Source organism: Phycodurus eques, chromosome 22 (assembly GCF_024500275.1).
Source record: "Phycodurus eques isolate BA_2022a chromosome 22, UOR_Pequ_1.1, whole genome shotgun sequence".
In the NCBI taxonomy this organism is placed as follows: domain Eukaryota; kingdom Metazoa; phylum Chordata; class Actinopteri; order Syngnathiformes; family Syngnathidae; genus Phycodurus; species Phycodurus eques.
In genome coordinates, this window is record NC_084546.1 from 2,778,745 (window position 1) to 2,795,473 (window position 16,729).

The following is a 16,729-nucleotide window of genomic DNA, read 5'->3' on the forward strand; positions in this document are numbered from 1 at the left end:
CTAGCTCGCCTGAGATTGGCTAGAAATAACACGTGGCTGTGTTGTTGTTGCAATGCTTTGTGGGTAATGTAGTTTGTTTTGAATGATGCTTTTTACGCTAGTCAAAACGATCAATAACTCCATAAATACATTTCCTAAGGCGTTAAATAGATATTTCACCATGTTATGTGTTATTTTAAATGCAAATTTCTCACCTTTACATGCAGAGAATCAAGCAAATATTGTACGAACAAACACAAACGCGCCAAAGTCAACACATAACTGTAATAAATTCATTTATTTTGTTGCGTGGGACATTTCCAAATATGAACTGTGCAAATGACAATGTGTGTGTGCCCTGAAAACGAGGCAAAAACTCGGAATTCCTCTTCTTTGCTGCATTTGAAGGCATCGGGGTTGACGTTTTTTTTTTTTTTCTTCGTTTTTAAGTCATGAGCTCATGGATAAACAATGCAAATGAAGCATGTCACCCAGAAAGGCAAGACTATCATTGGAACTGGTTATAAAAAATATATATACATATATACATAAAAAGTTATGGAATAAGGTATCATGTCATTAATTATTCACATAGTATTTACTAATTGGCCCCATGCAGAAAGGGGAAATATCATGTCAGAAAATAAGAAAACATAAAACATTCAATTTTTGTACAAACTGATTCTCAGTCAGCGCATTGGAAGAGAACAAAAAGCGCTTAAGGACATCATAAATTAATAATCATCAACTTTCTACCATTCCAAAGCTTAATTTGTGTCATTTACATGCACCTATACAATACTAGATGTTGCTGTTGTTGTATTGCATTTAAAAGAAGAAAAAGGGAAAAAAAATCCCAAACTTGAAACTGAGGTGGAGTGTCGAGCTTTCTGGAAAATATTCAGTGTTGAATTAAATAAAATAATGAAAAAAATACAATCTAGAATCAAAAGTACAGAGGATTGCATATCATTAGGTCAGTGGTTGAATGTACCACAACAGCAAAGACTCGAGCAACACAATACAATAAGTGAGTTTACATTCAAGTGCAGTGCCCAAAGGAGCCCCCCCCAGCCGTCCCCCCACGTGAACCACGTGAGGGCGCCACTGGACTGTAGTCACGTGATCAACACCACCCACCCAATGTCTCCCTTTAACATTAAATTAAATCCATCGTGGCTTGCGTTTAACGAGACGTTTCATCAGGCACAGTGTTTACTGTATTTAAATTGGTGTGTGTGTGTGTGTGTGTGTGTGAGGTTGCAACAGCATCAACAAGTGTCTTTTAATGCCAAACTTGAGTGATCCTCCATCTTGTAACGCTCTAACGAGGTCCTTTCGGCGGGGTCCTTGTCGCTCTCTGACCACTCCACATAAACACGGACGCTGTGGCGACACGGCCACCTTGTTCTCCATCTACTTTACTCACTTGTGGTCATTACTGGATGTCCTCCACGTAATTGGCGGGGTAGAGGCCGATCTGCCCGCCCTTGAGTCGGCCTTTGCACCAGCCTTGGTCGTCCTCCTCGCCGATTTTGGTCAACTCATCCCCTTGGAGGAGCACGAAGCAGATCAAATTGGGCACTTCGGAGTTGACATACAATAATGCGGTTTACAATTCACAAATTCATCTAATTGATGGTTTGTAAAATGTAACAAGATGACACCAAAAGTCCTGTCTAAATAGGAATTGGCGTCAAGGAAGTATAGGGACCAAAGCAAGCGAATGGCGAACGTCCGGAAGTCATTGACGCCCACCTCAAAAGACGAATAATTGCCTATAGATGCCACGAAAATGGCAGCAAAGCACTAAATGAAGCGCTTAACTCACTCCTAAATAGTTCCCTGGCGCTAAGACGTCACAAGATGGTGCCAAAGCGCCAAGTGAGTGAGTTTGAAACGTTGTAACCTGTTCACAATTAAAACTGTTATTAAAGGCCAGTGATTCTCAAAGTGTGGTACGAGTACGACTAGTGGTACCCAGGCTCTCATGGTATGTGAAGGAATCAGTGCCTACGTACAGTTCAGTTGTATTTAACTTTTTAGTCCAATATATTTGCATTGAATCTTTCAGAAATTTTTGTTTTTCAACTTTTATTTCGGTACAATTTGTACTTAGCATACCCGCTTTGAAGGTGAGCTCATCCTGCTCCTGGCCCTCGTAGTCGTACAGCGCCCGGACCGGCACCGACAGCACCGGCGAGGTCGGCTCGTCCTCGAACGGGTTGCCGTCGCCGTTGGCCGAGAAAGGGTTGGCGGCCGTGTCCTCGTCCGACCAGTCGGGGGTCCTCGCCACGCCGCTGACGCTGGGCACACCACAGGAAAGGACGTGGTGACGAGGAGGGGAGGACGAGTCAAAGACGCGATCGTGTTAGCGAAAAGCCATCACGGGGAATCCCGACGTATCCGCGGAGCTGTTTTTACAAGAGGAAATCAACCATGCTCGACACGAGGCAAAGTGACAAGTGCATCGGACAAACAGGCACGTGGAAATAAAGCCACAAGCAGATCACTGAGGCGGAGGCGTGATTGGAGCCAGCGTAAACCGCCCGACAACACGGATAACACGAAAGAATTCTTTACTGTCAGATCTGTTACCATGTGACTACATCTTTTTATTGCTTTAGTTTAGATTTAAATGTGATATTTTGGAGAAATTTTAATTTTTAAAAATCCCATGTTTTTCAGTACCATTTTCCAACATTTACATAGTGTGCCTTTTCCAGAAGTGACTTTCTTCTGGCTTCTAATTGGCTAAAATGGCACCTGTTGACCACCTGGCAAATGTCCCACGTGGACATGCCATGAATGGAAATACTATTGTATTTTATTGATTTTCTTTTTAACACATTTATTTTGGAATGTTTTAAATTGAACGTATTAACTTCAATGTATTTTATGTTTCAATGTTTTTATTTTGCTATAAGTGACAATGTTTCGATCCTAAAAAAACTTGATCCACAATGCATCCCAGTGTTAATTTATGATACTGTGCACGTGTTGTTTGGTTTTCAATAGTTTGACGGTTGGATTCGCCTTCTTACATAATAAATATCAAACCAGCCATCAGCATTATTTTAGACCACTTGTGGAATACCACGAAATGGCTGCCACTCAGATCTGACTGTAAGATCGAAACAATAGCAGCGCTGCGATGTTCTGTTAGGAGTAAACGACACACACACACACACATACACATAGAGAGATAGACATAACCAGGCTGTATGTGTGTGTGTGTGGCACAGTGGGTCACCATGCACAGCGCCACCTAGAGAGGGAAGCAAAGATGGAGGAAGCCAGCAGAGTCCATGAACCGAAAAAAGACGAGAGAAAAGACAAGCGGAGCTTTATCCACCAACGTTTTCACGTCCTGCGTTTTCCCACTGATGTGGTTGCGTGCGGGCGGAGTCTCCTCCACCGCCTCCACCTGCGCCTCCTGCTCCTCTTCGTCTTGGCCGCCATCCTCGTCGAACGGGTTGGAGCCCGCCGGCGCCGCTTTAGGAGGCGCGGTCACGCTAATGGTGCGGGACACAGTGAGAGAGCGGACGCTGGTCAAGCCACACATGATGCCGACGACCGTTTTCCACGAGGGAAGACTCCCGCGTTATCCCTCTGACTCACTGACCATGCAGAAAGCTCCTCCCCCGAAAGCGGCGACCGTCCAATTGCGGCTCAGCATTCCCGAAGGGTTGCGGGGAAGCTGCCTCATTCTTTCCGCCACTATCCAAATCTTGTGACCAAAAGGAGCTTTACCCTCATACGGCTCAGCGAGTTGAAGGCTATTTTACGACACACAACGCAACTTCCTTGCTATATGACGCCCCTTCTTTGTTTTGGACTGTGACGTCAAACAACTGAGGTTCTACAGCTCATTATGCAAATTTTAAAAAGTATTATTTTAAAACAGTGTTTCCCAAATGCTACTGATTATCCCATGGTTTAATCGGTTGAAAAATGATTTTGTATCATGAAACATAATAATGTGCACGTCAGATGTGTTATTTTTGTCCACTTTGAGTCACCATCCTCACATTCCATTGTAGTATCTGTGTCTTTGAGTGTGTACGGCTTTAAAATGAGGGCGGGGCGGGAACTGTAGAGTTGACCGGTTGTTAACTGGCTTACCCGTAAACCAGTCTGCATGTTGAGTGACTTGGGGTGAGTTGTTTGTTTGATTTCATCATTATTTTAATATCTAAGCTTTTTCGGTTGGTGGTGTTTTTGTAATATATATATATATATATATATAAAATATGTGCCTTGGTTCAATAAATGTTACGTAACACTGATTTAGAGGCTTGTTAATGAATGAAATGGCGATTTATTGAATTGAAAACTAGATGTTCCACTGTAGTGTCGGTAGTGTACTTTCACATTCAAAACAAATTAAGAAGAAAAAGGCTGTTCCGCAAACTGCGGACTAACCCTGCAACATTTTTTGTGCCATTTTATTTCCCTATTTGTTCATCCAAATGATTAAAACACGACTACACCAGCAACTGCAGTATCAACTCAAGTAAAACACAACAGTCTGTTCATGTAGGCACACTCGAGTGAATCGCGCCGAGTTATTCCGTAAACAAGGCTCCTCGGAAATGTAACTTTTGGGCCTGTTGCGGTCAACACAGCGCAATCGCCAAGCTCTTCTTTGAAGACGCAAACACGTCGTATGCAGGTCAAATGCTTCCCATGGCCCACATTCCCCACATTAACTCCTCTCGTGCACTTGTGACATACGATACTTGCGTGCGTACATATGGCTAGTGGGGTTTATTCGAGTTCACTTTCCGGTGCAGGTGTTTACTTTGTGTAAACCGAACATTCCAGCACCTTATCGTCGCGCAGCGTCCAACGGCGTTATTTCCACATTGCCGCTTTGGCACGCGTTCAACTATGCACCATAGACGTCTTTCCCAACAAACTGTGACTGCGAGTGTTTGCGGTCGCCGGGGAAACAGCTGCACAAGTGCCGCGTCGCACCGCGAGGAGCGCGTCTTAAGTAAGCCTTGAAGCGCATTCCTGCGCAGGATGTCGCCATGTGTTGTTCATAGATAAGCTGACACAGAGGGGGAGTATTTGTGTCCAGACGAGAGCCACTAAAAAGCAGAGATGCAGCACATACCCGCTGTCGTTGGTCTCGAGAGGCTGGACAGGTTGGTCGGCTCCAGTTTGACTGATGCCCGTCAGCGTGACGCCCTCGGAGGGCTTCTTCGTCCCCCTTCTGCTGAGCGTCCGGTTCAGGTCTATGGACCAGTCCTGGGACACAGAAACATAGCTGAAGGTCCTGTGGTGGAGGATAATCCACAGACAAACGTGTTTAAAAGGCGCTACATTGGGAACAAGCCAGCGCAGTGCACTCCAAACCAACAGGGGGCAGAATATTTTCAGTGGACGAGCACAAGCGTGTTCTCAATTTTAGCAGCAAGTGCAGCAAGGTACGTAGTGTAGTTCGCATCCTTCACCTGCTGAGAGGGAGGAAGAAAAAGAAAAAAGAAATCTCCCCACCACCAGAAGTGAAGCCGGAAGTTTGTGGCCCCTTTCACACTCCCCGCCGTTAACGGGAGAGCCGACAGAACTCCCTGAAGCAGGAAAGTGCGCATTCACACGGCCGCTGCGACTTCACGCAATGCGCATCATTACATGCATGGCGACAAAGGGACGGCGAAGGGTCGCAGTCTGCACAAGCGGCTACGCCCGCCGATCGTGACTCAAGATGCCAGAAAAAAAAAAAATAATCTGTCTTCGATGGCCAGCGTGAGAGGGGCTTTTGTTTATTTTGGATAAATTCCCCAGGAGACCGTTGGGACGCTCGTTCATCTGACTTATCACAAGGATCAGGTCTGCCTTTGTTGCGGTATCATGTGACAAGCCGTGTAATTCGCTGACACGCGAGTGAACTCGTGTGCTCAAACGCGCACACAAATCAAAGCAGCAAGGAGTGGGAGTGTTAGCGTGAATGAAAAAGGATCCCCTCCTTCAAAAAAAACAAGATAAAATAAAACCCTCCCCCTCTCGTGGCCGCCGTGATAAGGAGAACGGTCATCCCGTGCAGGACTCACTACAATGGACCTTCTCTTAAAGGAGCGAGCGCGGGACCAGTCCAAGTTCTGGAGGAGAGGGGAGGCAGGTGCAGAACAGGATTAATGTGGCGCGAGTGAAAAGCAGCCATCACCGACATGAAATGATCTCTTAAATTCCTGGGAAAGCGACTCGTTCGCCAAACTTGAGAACTGAACAACTCTGGTAACAACACTGCAGCGCATCACCTCAAATTGTGGCCAGTTCATGGGCATGCCAGGGCCGTGATTGGACCGGAACCATTTCAGGTCCTCGTCAGCGTCCGTGGCGGCGATGGTGTCTTCTAGCGTGTGGTAGATTGCCTGGAACCTATTGAGGAATAATTTTAGTTGCATTTTTTTTTTTTTTTTTTTTTTGCTGGAAAGTCGGCCGTATCCGTGACCTGTGATTGGCGGAGAGGTCCAAGTGCTGCTTGACCTCCATCAGGAGCTCCTTGAAAAAGCGAATGCGTTTGTCTTCAAACTGCTGCCACTGCTCAAAGACCTGCTCCATGTTCTCCATGTACTGAGGCGTCAGCTTGTCCAGCTCCTCCAGGGACTTCTCATAGCGTTCCTTTGTCTGGAAATGAAGAAATGAAACCGTTTATGGAAGGGCTGCCTTGAAGGAGGGGGGCGGGGTCGTACCTTTTGTGCCTCCTGCTGGCACTTCTCCACCTTCTCCTGGAGCTTCTTCTGCGTTTCGGGGTTGTTGTTGCTCTCCAGCTTGCTGTTGGTCTCCCGGCTGGCCGCCAGCTTCTCCTCCTTGCATGCGGAATGGTACGACTTCTTCATGGTCTCAACCTGGGAAATTGAGTGTTTTCGCTTACTTCTGTTGCGCAAGGTGGCTGTTACTATTAATAACGCTGTGGTGATGACTATTATGGGCTGGTACGAACACGGTTTGCCGCACACGTGTCGTCACAAGCGGTGATGTCAATTGCGTGGAGGTGGCAGCCTGTCATTTACCAGTGCCGGTCATAAGCCTCACTTCCTCCCGCCCAGCGTTCTGCCACTTGCCCCCCCATGGCTACAAATCTCTATTGTTCACAGCCTGGCCAGGATGTCCCCGCCCCCTCCCCGGTGACATCACACACACATACACACAGGATATAAGGCCTGTGCAGCGAGGAATGTCGGCAACTAAAGCAGAGAGTGGGGGGGGGACTTTTTGGATCTGTCAGAGCACGGCGCTTCCTGTCAGCTGCACCTTCCCAGAGTCGGGATGGTATTTGGCAACAGAAAGGCGCTGAAGAGTGCTGCTGCAGCATGCAGCGAGCACAACGGTGACGTCAACGCAAGGGAAACATCGAGCCCGGTCAGCCATGGGTGACTACCTGCCAGCTGTTCCCGGGCGACGCGATTATGTCGCATGCCCGCTGCGTACCTCTTTGAGCTTCTTGGCCCAGGGCTTCTGTGCCTTGCGGAAGCCGTCGTCGGCCTCCTTGGTCTCCTTAAAGCCGCCGATCATCTGCTTGTGGTAGGCGTCGCGCTGCCAGTTCTTCAGCTTCTCGTGGTCCTCGCCCATGAGCGCCGCCTTCACCTCCATGTGCAGCTCGCTCACCTTCTCCGCCTCTGTGCACAGAGACGACCACGCCCGCTCCAGCATGCCGTACTGGGGCCCTGGCGGAGGGGAAAGGCTCGCTTCAGTCGCGTGCCGGAGTGGAAAAATGACAATACAGGACGTGGTGAAACAGATATTTTGTTCCGCCACATAGACACGATTACACTACTATTTTTATTAATAACTAAAAATGTACGTTTGTAAGTAACAATTCTGTGTTGACCAATTAAAAGAGAACACATGCTATAGATAATGGATGAGTTTTGAGCATTGAAAAACGCATACTAAGCTACACTACCTTTCTCTATGACCTGCCTCCAGCGCTTGCCCCACTCGTTCAACTGCTGCGCGTACGATTTCTCGATGCGCGCCCGCTCGTGGATGCAGGTCATGAGGTCGTTGCACAGCCGGTTGCCGTCGTCCACGCGCTTCACCGTGCGCTTGTAGTTGCCCACCTGACAGCGGAGAAACAAGAGAAATCGCAGCTTCGCGTCGTGTTTGGCATTCGGGTGCGGTCCGTCCTCCTCACCTCCCAGAAGCTGTCGCTGGAGACGTCGATCATGGAGCCGTCGTAGGAGCCCGACATGGCTGCTGCCTGGAAGTCACAAGTCGCCTGGACACACACAGGAGAAGGATCATCTCGTTTCGATGTGAAATAACATTCTCTGTCTCATACGCAAATTTGCACCAATTTATTTCTATAGGAAGTAATGCGTGAACCATTAGTAACATGACGCTGTGTGTTAAAATGAATTCTGCGAAGCTCCGAGGCAGTGCTATTGCGCTGAGCATACTTTATTGCTTTCACCTGACACGAAACAGTGAATAGGGGAGGTTTTCAGCAGATAGAAGATACATTTCCCCAAAAATCTGTGAATATGCAAATATATATGCAAATATGCAGTATATATATATGCAGTATATATATATGCAAATATGCAGTATAAACATACACTGAATATTGTGTGGACTCGGAAGTGAGGAAGTGATCCAACTCGTCGCAAATAGGACATAATGGAGGGAACAAGCCAGGTAGTGCTAGAAAATTACAAATTAAAATGTGTGAGGGAACAGTTCCGCTTCCTTCAAACACAGACAAGTCTCTGTTTGCGCCTTCTCCTTGTCTCCATCAATTCAACGCACCACCCAACCACGAAGACAGCCTCTCTTTATTCCTCCCATGCACTCGTTCGCCCTCGCTGCAGCTGCCCTCTTCACATCCGAGACACTTCACCAAGTTTTCGCCTAATTCCAGTCCTGATAACAACCTGGGATAACAAGATAGCAAATAGAAAACTGCGATTTGACACACACATGCTTGCTGAGTGGGAGCGAGCCGTCTTTCCGGAGGGGACGCATGTGTGTGTGTGTGTGTGTGTGTGTGTGTGTGTGTGTGTGTGTGTGTGTGTGTGTGATGCTGGCTGGTCAGTGACCCGTAGTGCGCAGGCCAGCCTGGACAGAGGGTGTTATTGTGGCCACATGCACAACTCGTCCACACACACTCTGAAGCTATAGACTCACTCACACACACACACAAAGAAAAGTGATTGTAGAAGCCTTCTCTTTTCTGGCGGCCACGTCCGACCTAATCACTGGCCAACGGGAACCAAAAGCCACGAGTGCAAACACAGTTATTGACTCAGCCGAAGTCTGAAGTCCAGCGCCTCGCTCGAAAGATTCAACACTGTGAGAAGAGAGAATGTCACGGTGAAGGTCGGGGTTGGTTGCACACAGTTGTCACTGTTGCGATTCGCCAAATGTGAAATCCCATCCGCGCTGCGCTTAATTGAATTTCTCTCCAAAAATTGGCCGAGTCGTGCTTTGTAGATTATGTAATCAGACACAATGATGGCCACTCGAGACCCAGTGGCCCAAACCTGATGGAATTTTGGTGGACTGAAACGGAACATTGACTCAAGAAGTCATGTTTTGCCCACACGCGATGGCAAAACTGCAATCTTTTGCAATTTAGAGTCACCAATCTGTCTTGTGCTTCCTTTGGTAGAAATAGGACAGAATCTCGAGGACGAGTTTATCTTTAAAATACAAAATGAGCCTTAACTCAATGAGTCAATCAAGCAGCTGGAGGGGAATGACTACGAGATCAACTAGGAACTCATTTTGTACCCTTTACCTGTGGAAGTGTTCCACTGAGGGCCAATCAGACCTGATGTGAATACTGAAAGAGGAGCCACTGGGTTCGAAAAAATACAAAAATAAAAATCATGATGACCAGTTACAAAAGTTAAAACAATAATTTTATCACAGTAAAGAGGAAGCTCTGTTTCCGCTTCCTTTTTTTATTTTTTTTGCACAAAAGGCCGAGATGATCCATCCGGAGATGTTGCTAAATCCCAGAAACACCAAAAAGTGCACGTTCCCATGACAGGGGGAAGGTTATGACCTTGAGTTTGTGTGTCCCTCTGCGACAAACAATCTTTGCTCCACAAAGCCATTTGTTCTAGCATTTTCCACTGCGCTGGCCAGGAGCTCGCCGAGGGAAACTCGGCGTTCCACGGCAGCGGGCGGACGAGGAGAGACCACGCCGGCACTCTTTCCTGGGGAAGCCCCAGCATCTCCTGTGATGTATTCAATGACCTTTTGTCACATCAGAAACATTTCCCCCCCTTATATTAGCCACTAGTTTAGTTGATTTAGGTCCACCTTACGGCACCTTCAAGACGGATTTGAAAGTATATTAATCAACACATTCATACTAATATAAGCAGACATTTCCCTTGAAGAGGAATAAGGAAGTAATCTTTCACTACTGTTTTAACAGGGCAACACCACTTTATGATTCTAATATTAATACTAAAGCACCATGGAACAAGATCAAAGAAGTTCAACGAAAACCTCAAACGCGCCTCATTATGACCTTTAGTGATAGGGCAGGTGTTCCTAATGTTTTGTCCAGTGAATGTTATGCTAATGGCGGTTGGGTGGGGGGGGGGGGGGGGGGGGCTCAATGACAGAACATGGAGCAGGAGGTGAAGTGCCCCGCCCTTCATCGCTCCACACAACTTGATTCAATTATGACCCATCATTTGAACATTTATCGATCCACTTGGAAGTCCGATATCGGCACATTAGGACGCCCCGGGTTGAGTCCACGTCACATCTGTCAAAAGTTTCAACACTCGTAATGTTAACTAATGGCAGCATTTTGTGTTATAATCCTTTTTTTTGGGGGGGGGGGGGTATTATCCACTAGAATTTAGTGAAAGAGATGTTTTTAAAATATCGCGAATAAACTTTCTCGTTAGCCGACCCCCTCCCTCCCGATCGTTAGCAAATTAGCCAACCCCATTAAAAAGTTAAAATGAACAAAATAAACATGTCGCTGTCCTCTTACCTCGGACGCGTTCGCTCAAATCGATGAGTTTATATCCAACAGGCTGATTAATTCTCTCGCTGGTGCCTGTTTAAAGAGAGTTAAACCTTTTTTTTTTTTTTTCGGAAGAGAGAAGCGGCACCAGCAGCGAGCGACAAGAGTGACACCGCCGTCAGTTGCCCGAAAATGTCTGACAACACATCCGGTTACGATCTTGGTTTCAAAATAACACGAGAAGGGCCGCCTGTTGCGTTTGATCCGAGTATTTGGGCGCTGGCCTCCGACTTTATTCTGAAACACTAGAATGGTGTGACGTCACATCCGCGAGAACCAGCCTGAGGTCCCACACAAGTTTCCATCCAGCTATGCGCAAAGTAGCACTTCTGAAACGTTTATAAGTTAATATATGTATTCGTATGTTAATTCTTTTCAACATTAACATATGTTTAATACTGCAGATGTACCAGCTAATATTGAGTATTTAAGCAAATAACCGCACTGACTAAACAAGCCAGTGTTGACATTTTTAAAGGGCCATGACACCAAAACAACACAACATTTCCCCCTTTTTTTTTTTTATTTTTTTTTTTTAACCATGCTGAAGTGATAAGACCCGAAAGCGTGTTGAATTAAAATGTTATATTTTGTAAAGCAGATGCATTGGTAGCGGGCAAATAAAATGACATTCCACAATAGCAGTTGTAGGTAAAATGAGGCACAATCCAACATAAAACACACAAAAAAATACTTTGTTTTGGAGTCCATGATGTGTAATGATGTTAAAAAGTGTGTCACTTCCAGGTGGCCGCAGCAGGGCGGACGGCGGAGCTGCCCTTGGCGCCCTTTGACCCCAACGAGTGACCGGCTCGGCTCCGGTCGTTTTCGCCCTGCGCCTGCTCTTCGTCGTACCTGCACGCATAAATCATCAGCTGTCACTGTGGAAGCCTTCGATAGCTCAGTTGGGAGAGCGGAGGACTGTAGAGCTAAAGCACAGGTGTCCTTAGGTCGCGGGTTCAAATCCAGCTCGAAGGAGTTGCTTTGATACAAAGTGAGCCTGTGATTTTTTTTCGGATTCCTTGATCTGAATAAGTCTGTAATAATTATACTGCTACATTCTCTGAACATCATCATCCTTGAAGACAGATGCGAACCAGCGACCCAAGGATGCCTTGCACTACCACATCTGACAGTGTTCCAACTGGACGAGTTACTAAAAAAAAAAAAGAAAAGGAAAACACACACATACTCCTTCGAGCCAGATTTGAACCAGCGACCTAAGGATGTCTGATAACGCAACTACAGTCCTCCGCGCTACCAACTGAGCTATCGAAGGTGACAATGTAAAGTCCGTAATTCAGTTCTCGGACATGGCATGGCGACCACTCGTTACACCGCGGCAATGATTTCTGATTGCGGGCTCACAGAAGTTCGTAGTTCCCCAGGGCGTCTCTCGGCGGGCTGCGGTTCCAGCGGCTGTCCGGCATCTCCCCGTTGGGCGTGACGATGTTGAGGGTGTCGTTGATGAGGTTGTACTTGAGGATGCGGTCGTTGGCCGTGCTGGATGTCAGCGACGGGGACGCGTTGACCTGGAGTCACGTTTACATGGGAGTATTATTGAGATCACCGGTTTAATTCAAAGAGGTGTGCTACAAGAATATTAAAACCAGTCAAAATAGATCAGAATGACGCCTGTGTGCATTGGAGGGCGCTAACTAGTGAGAGTTTTCCTCTAGACATAACAACAATGTTATGTGTTCAAACAAGGATCTGCCTTGGGGGCATTTAAAAAAAAAAAAAAAAAACAAAAAACGTCCAATCACTGTGCAAGCACAGTCGGAATCTCAAGCCTCTGCGCTATGCTTTGGAAAAACAAAGTATTCTTGGAGTTTTGCTGATAAAATCAATCGCTATGTCTTTTCTATTGAGTCTTACCAGGAGTTGAGGGAGAAGTTCGTTTTAGTAGGCAGAAATGCTGTTTATTTTTTACTTCAATGATATACGAGAATATAAAACAGAAAGATTATTGTAAATATTCTTCAATAAAAATAAAAAATAAAAATTCCTTCGAGCCGGATTTGAACCAGCGACCTAAGGATTTCAGCGTTAGCCACTACAGTCCTCCGCTCTACCAACTGAGCTATCGAAGGAGATGTCCATATTTGGCCGGTATACCCTTGAAATACTGTACTATACTATTTTACTACGAAGGAATCTTTTAATAATGACATCAGCAGCTTGTATAAACACCCGAGGGCGAGTGAAGATGAGCTCAACGAAGCTAACCAACGCTAAAGCTTCCGTAATTCAAGCTTCGCTTAGCTTATTTTAGCTTGCTAACTCGTTAGCATCGGGCCTAGGATTTAAAGGGGACGCACCACCCCTTTAAGATTAACCCCTTTCTTTACAACAGTATTTATTTATTTATGTTTTATGACTTGGACGGCGTTTTTTTATTATTTCATTTTGTCGATCTTATTCTTTATTTTGTATATTTACGCTTGCATTATAAGTATGTGAAACACTTTGAATCCTATCTATGAAAAATGCTTCATAAATCAAATTTGCTCATTCTTATTGGTAATTTTATTTTATTTTATTTTATTTCTTTGCTGGACTGACCCACCTCGATGAGCCACGGCTTGAGCTTGTCATCGATGATGATGTCATAACCGTAACACTCAAAACAATGTTTGTCATTGTTCATCACAGGCTGTAAAAAAAGTTCACAAGATAGATAGATGAATGTGAAAATGTTTGTTTAAAAAAAACAAAAACAAAAAAAACAACTGTACTGACCATTCTCCATTGGAATATGTCACACTTACAGCTACAGCCTTTAAGGACTGCACCACGATCCACTGGATCTGGTCAAAGAGGCGACTGGTCACCTCCTCGCCTCTGGTGCTCTCCAGGTACAGACGCAGATTGTTGACCGTCCACTTGCCACCGTGGACGTGGTTGTAGTCGTCCTGCGTGGACGGAGGACGGCGAAATGACACGATTAATGTTCACGATGAATGTCCAATGTAATGGCATCCAATATCCCAAGCCTTACTCCGTGTTTCTGGATGGCCACATTGGTGAGGTGCACAAACATGTTGTCCAGCTCGCTTGTGCTCGGCGTGTACTTCACCGTGCAGAACCTACAGAAACCCAGCTTGTACCTGCCAAGAAAAATCGCAAATAGGAGTCATAAAATAAATACTATCTTTGTAAATAATCTAAACAGGGGTCGGCGGGGTCTTACATGTAGCATTTGAGCGGCCGATACGTGGTGACCAGCACGTAGAGACGCAGGTCAAACTTTTTCCCACCGATCAGAAGCGGATTGTCGATGTAGAGGGAGATGACGTAGGCCTCCTTGCCACTGGAGGCCGCCACGAACCTGCACAACAGAACCGTGTGGCTATTATGAGCTAGGTTTTACAAAACGCAGATGGTGGAATGGAGGACAGTAGCGACTAACACTGAAATCCTTAGGTAAAGACAAATAAGCGCTTCCCTTTGGCCATCAGGAAACAAATCTGTCATTGTAATTAACTCAATTCGTAAACACCTTTAAGCGGACATTAAAGAATTAACAGTGAGGCCCTTTTCCCTCAGTTGCTAACCAAAACAGGAGCACCTACCAATCAATTTAAACAGCCTCTCAACTGAATTAAAGTCGGCTAAAAGAGGTCATGCGGAGATGGCGTCATCAACGACAATTAGTGCTCAAGTACACATTCGGTCACTCCGCAATGTTGTGTTAGGCATATTTGATATTTGTAACGTACGTGGACGTCCGGCTGTCCCGCGACCACTTTTTGATCTGGGCCAGTTTGTTGATGAGGAAGATGCCTTTGCCCTGCGCCTTCCCGCACGGCTTCATGATCCACGTGCTGGACGGGTTCTTGCGGAACTCCTCCACAAAGAGATTATAATCCGCCGGGAGCATGAACGTCACGGGGACGAAATCTAAACCCCGGGGAAAAAAAAAAAAAAAAGTGAATGACGCAGCCCGATGGATGTCGGTCACTTCCCCAGCGCGAGGTGTCTTACCGAGATGGATGTGCTTCCCGTTGTCGTCCTTCTCGGCCAGCGGGCTACTTTCCTTCTCCAGCTCCTTGCGGTAGCGCTTGATGTTCTTGATCATCAGGTCCTTCCTGGTCAGCTCGTAGTGGTTGGGGAAGTGGTTGACCATCTGCTCGTCGGTCAACCGGTAGCCCGTGTCCACGCTAAACACGTTGCGGATGGTCTGGATGCTCATCCTGTCATATGAGTAACATGCCAGCCATTTTGTTATACAACTAAAGTATGTTCAATATCATAGCTGAATCATGAATTGCGCACGACCAAGATAACAATTGTGATTGAATAAATTTCCTTGAAAAATAAGGACTGATTTTATTGTTTTGGGGTTAGGGTTCGGCTATATATTAAGTTTATTATTTCTTTGCACATTTGATTTTATATTATTTTTTCATTTTTATTCCTATATTATTATTTCTATATTAGCTAACATCGTGTTCTTTGTATGGCTACAAGTAACTAGTGTGGTTGAACCAACAGCGCCTCAGCTGGTTCCACCCAAGTACTGCACTTCCATTTTTTTCACCACAATTGCTTTAGGACCTTATTAATCAATCGATTTTACACAACCGATCAAGCTTAATCGATTATCACGCTCACGGCTATTTATATACTTTGCCTCTCTTATGCGGCTAAATTAGATATCTCAACAATGGGAATGACACAGTACAGTTCAACTACAACCGCAATAATAATTTATTAGTATTGATCATTACCAGTAAAAATTCCAGTCATCATTTTCCGTCACTTGAATCCACTCCCTCTTCTCAAAGTTGTTGATGAGCACTGACTTCTCAATATCTGTCACCCACTTCACCTTCCCGGCCATGTTGCCTCCCACTGGAAAAACAGGCGAGAGAACAGTCAATTGTAATATGAATATGATGAATTCATGTGATATTTAAGCAAGTCTTACCCGTGGATCGTCGTGAGCAAAACAGCCAGTCATCAGTGGTGCTCTCTCCGGCTAGCAGGATGCTGCATCCTCCCTCCCGGACATCGCCCTCCCCTCCTGCCCGTGCCTGGTGCACCTTCACCGGCCAGACATCGGCTCAGCTCTCGGGCCCCTCGGAAGCTCCGGTTAGAGGAATGGACGCTCCTCCATGATGAATGCAAGTTAGCGTCCGAGGCAGCAATTTATCGATCCGGGTGACGTGAGGCGGAGGGAGTGACTACATCAATTGCGCTTCATAAAAATAATTTAAAAATCAAGTTATTGTTAAATATTAATAATAATATTTGTGGGGGCGGGGGTGAATTTATGCGAATTTAAGGAAAACGAAAGTGGGCTTCGGATGGGATGTTTTTAACAGGATAACCTAGCAACCGAGGTGCCATGAGAAACACTGCTGGAGTTCACCCGCTGGAGGCAGTATAGAGCTGTCTGTGTTAAACAGCAAGACCTGGAGAAAATAATGTTATAAAAGCATAGAAATACACAGTAAAATCTCCGTGACATTTTGAGCACTTCAAAATTGTTATTTTTGTTTTGGCGTCGAAAATACAAGATAACTGTGGTACTTCCGGTCTTTTTAAGCGTTCAAGAAAATAGAAAAAATACATTTTAAAAAATGTTGTCTAGTGGAATATGGACTGTGCCTGGCCATTGTATTGCGTATTTTAATTTAGTTTTTACTAAATAACTGTCGCAAATACATGGCAATAGTGGACTTCCGGGGTTGTGAGTGGGTTACCTCGTGAGACAGAAACGCTGCCTCAAACATAACA

The 16,729-nt window shown here is 45.7% G+C and overlaps 2 protein-coding genes and 1 non-coding gene across 9 annotated transcripts; all 3 read right to left on the reverse strand.

Moving 5' to 3' along the window:
• Positions 1 to 558: 558 nt before the first annotated feature.
• pacsin2 (protein kinase C and casein kinase substrate in neurons 2) lies at positions 559 to 11,255 on the reverse strand. Of its 7 annotated transcripts, none has more exons than XM_061667813.1 (12): positions 10,952 to 11,168; positions 8,126 to 8,209; positions 7,895 to 8,051; positions 7,420 to 7,676; positions 6,681 to 6,836; positions 6,440 to 6,615; positions 6,246 to 6,366; positions 6,039 to 6,086; positions 5,102 to 5,235; positions 3,339 to 3,494; positions 2,104 to 2,285; positions 559 to 1,530 (listed from the first exon to the last, which is right to left on the reverse strand). In XM_061667813.1, the coding sequence occupies exons 2-12, from the start codon at positions 8,180 to 8,182 to the stop codon at positions 1,418 to 1,420; spliced, it is 1,557 nt and encodes a 518-aa protein (XP_061523797.1). In that variant the 5' UTR covers positions 8,183 to 8,209; positions 10,952 to 11,168; the 3' UTR covers positions 559 to 1,417. The 7 variants fall into 7 exon arrangements, with proteins under 7 accessions (XP_061523797.1, XP_061523798.1, XP_061523802.1 ...); XM_061667814.1 differs by having other exon boundaries at positions 7,420 to 7,655; positions 10,952 to 11,144; XM_061667817.1 differs by having other exon boundaries at positions 1,440 to 1,530; positions 3,335 to 3,494; positions 10,952 to 11,255.
• A 148-nt stretch (positions 11,256 to 11,403) lies between these two features.
• On the reverse strand, positions 11,404 to 16,699 carry ttll1 (tubulin tyrosine ligase-like family, member 1). Its single transcript, XM_061667299.1, has 10 exons — positions 15,918 to 16,699; positions 15,718 to 15,841; positions 14,972 to 15,180; positions 14,707 to 14,887; positions 14,178 to 14,315; positions 13,986 to 14,094; positions 13,756 to 13,899; positions 13,554 to 13,640; positions 12,353 to 12,516; positions 11,404 to 11,839 (listed from the first exon to the last, which is right to left on the reverse strand). Exons 2-10 carry the CDS (start codon positions 15,828 to 15,830, stop codon positions 11,722 to 11,724), a joined length of 1,263 nt encoding a protein of 420 aa, XP_061523283.1. The 5' UTR covers positions 15,831 to 15,841; positions 15,918 to 16,699; the 3' UTR covers positions 11,404 to 11,721.
• Positions 12,991 to 13,077, reverse strand: trnay-gua (transfer RNA tyrosine (anticodon GUA)). Its single transcript is given in 2 exon segments — positions 12,991 to 13,026; positions 13,041 to 13,077. It is a non-coding gene; the product is annotated as a tRNA-Tyr (tRNA).
• Positions 16,700 to 16,729: the final 30 nt, after the last annotated feature.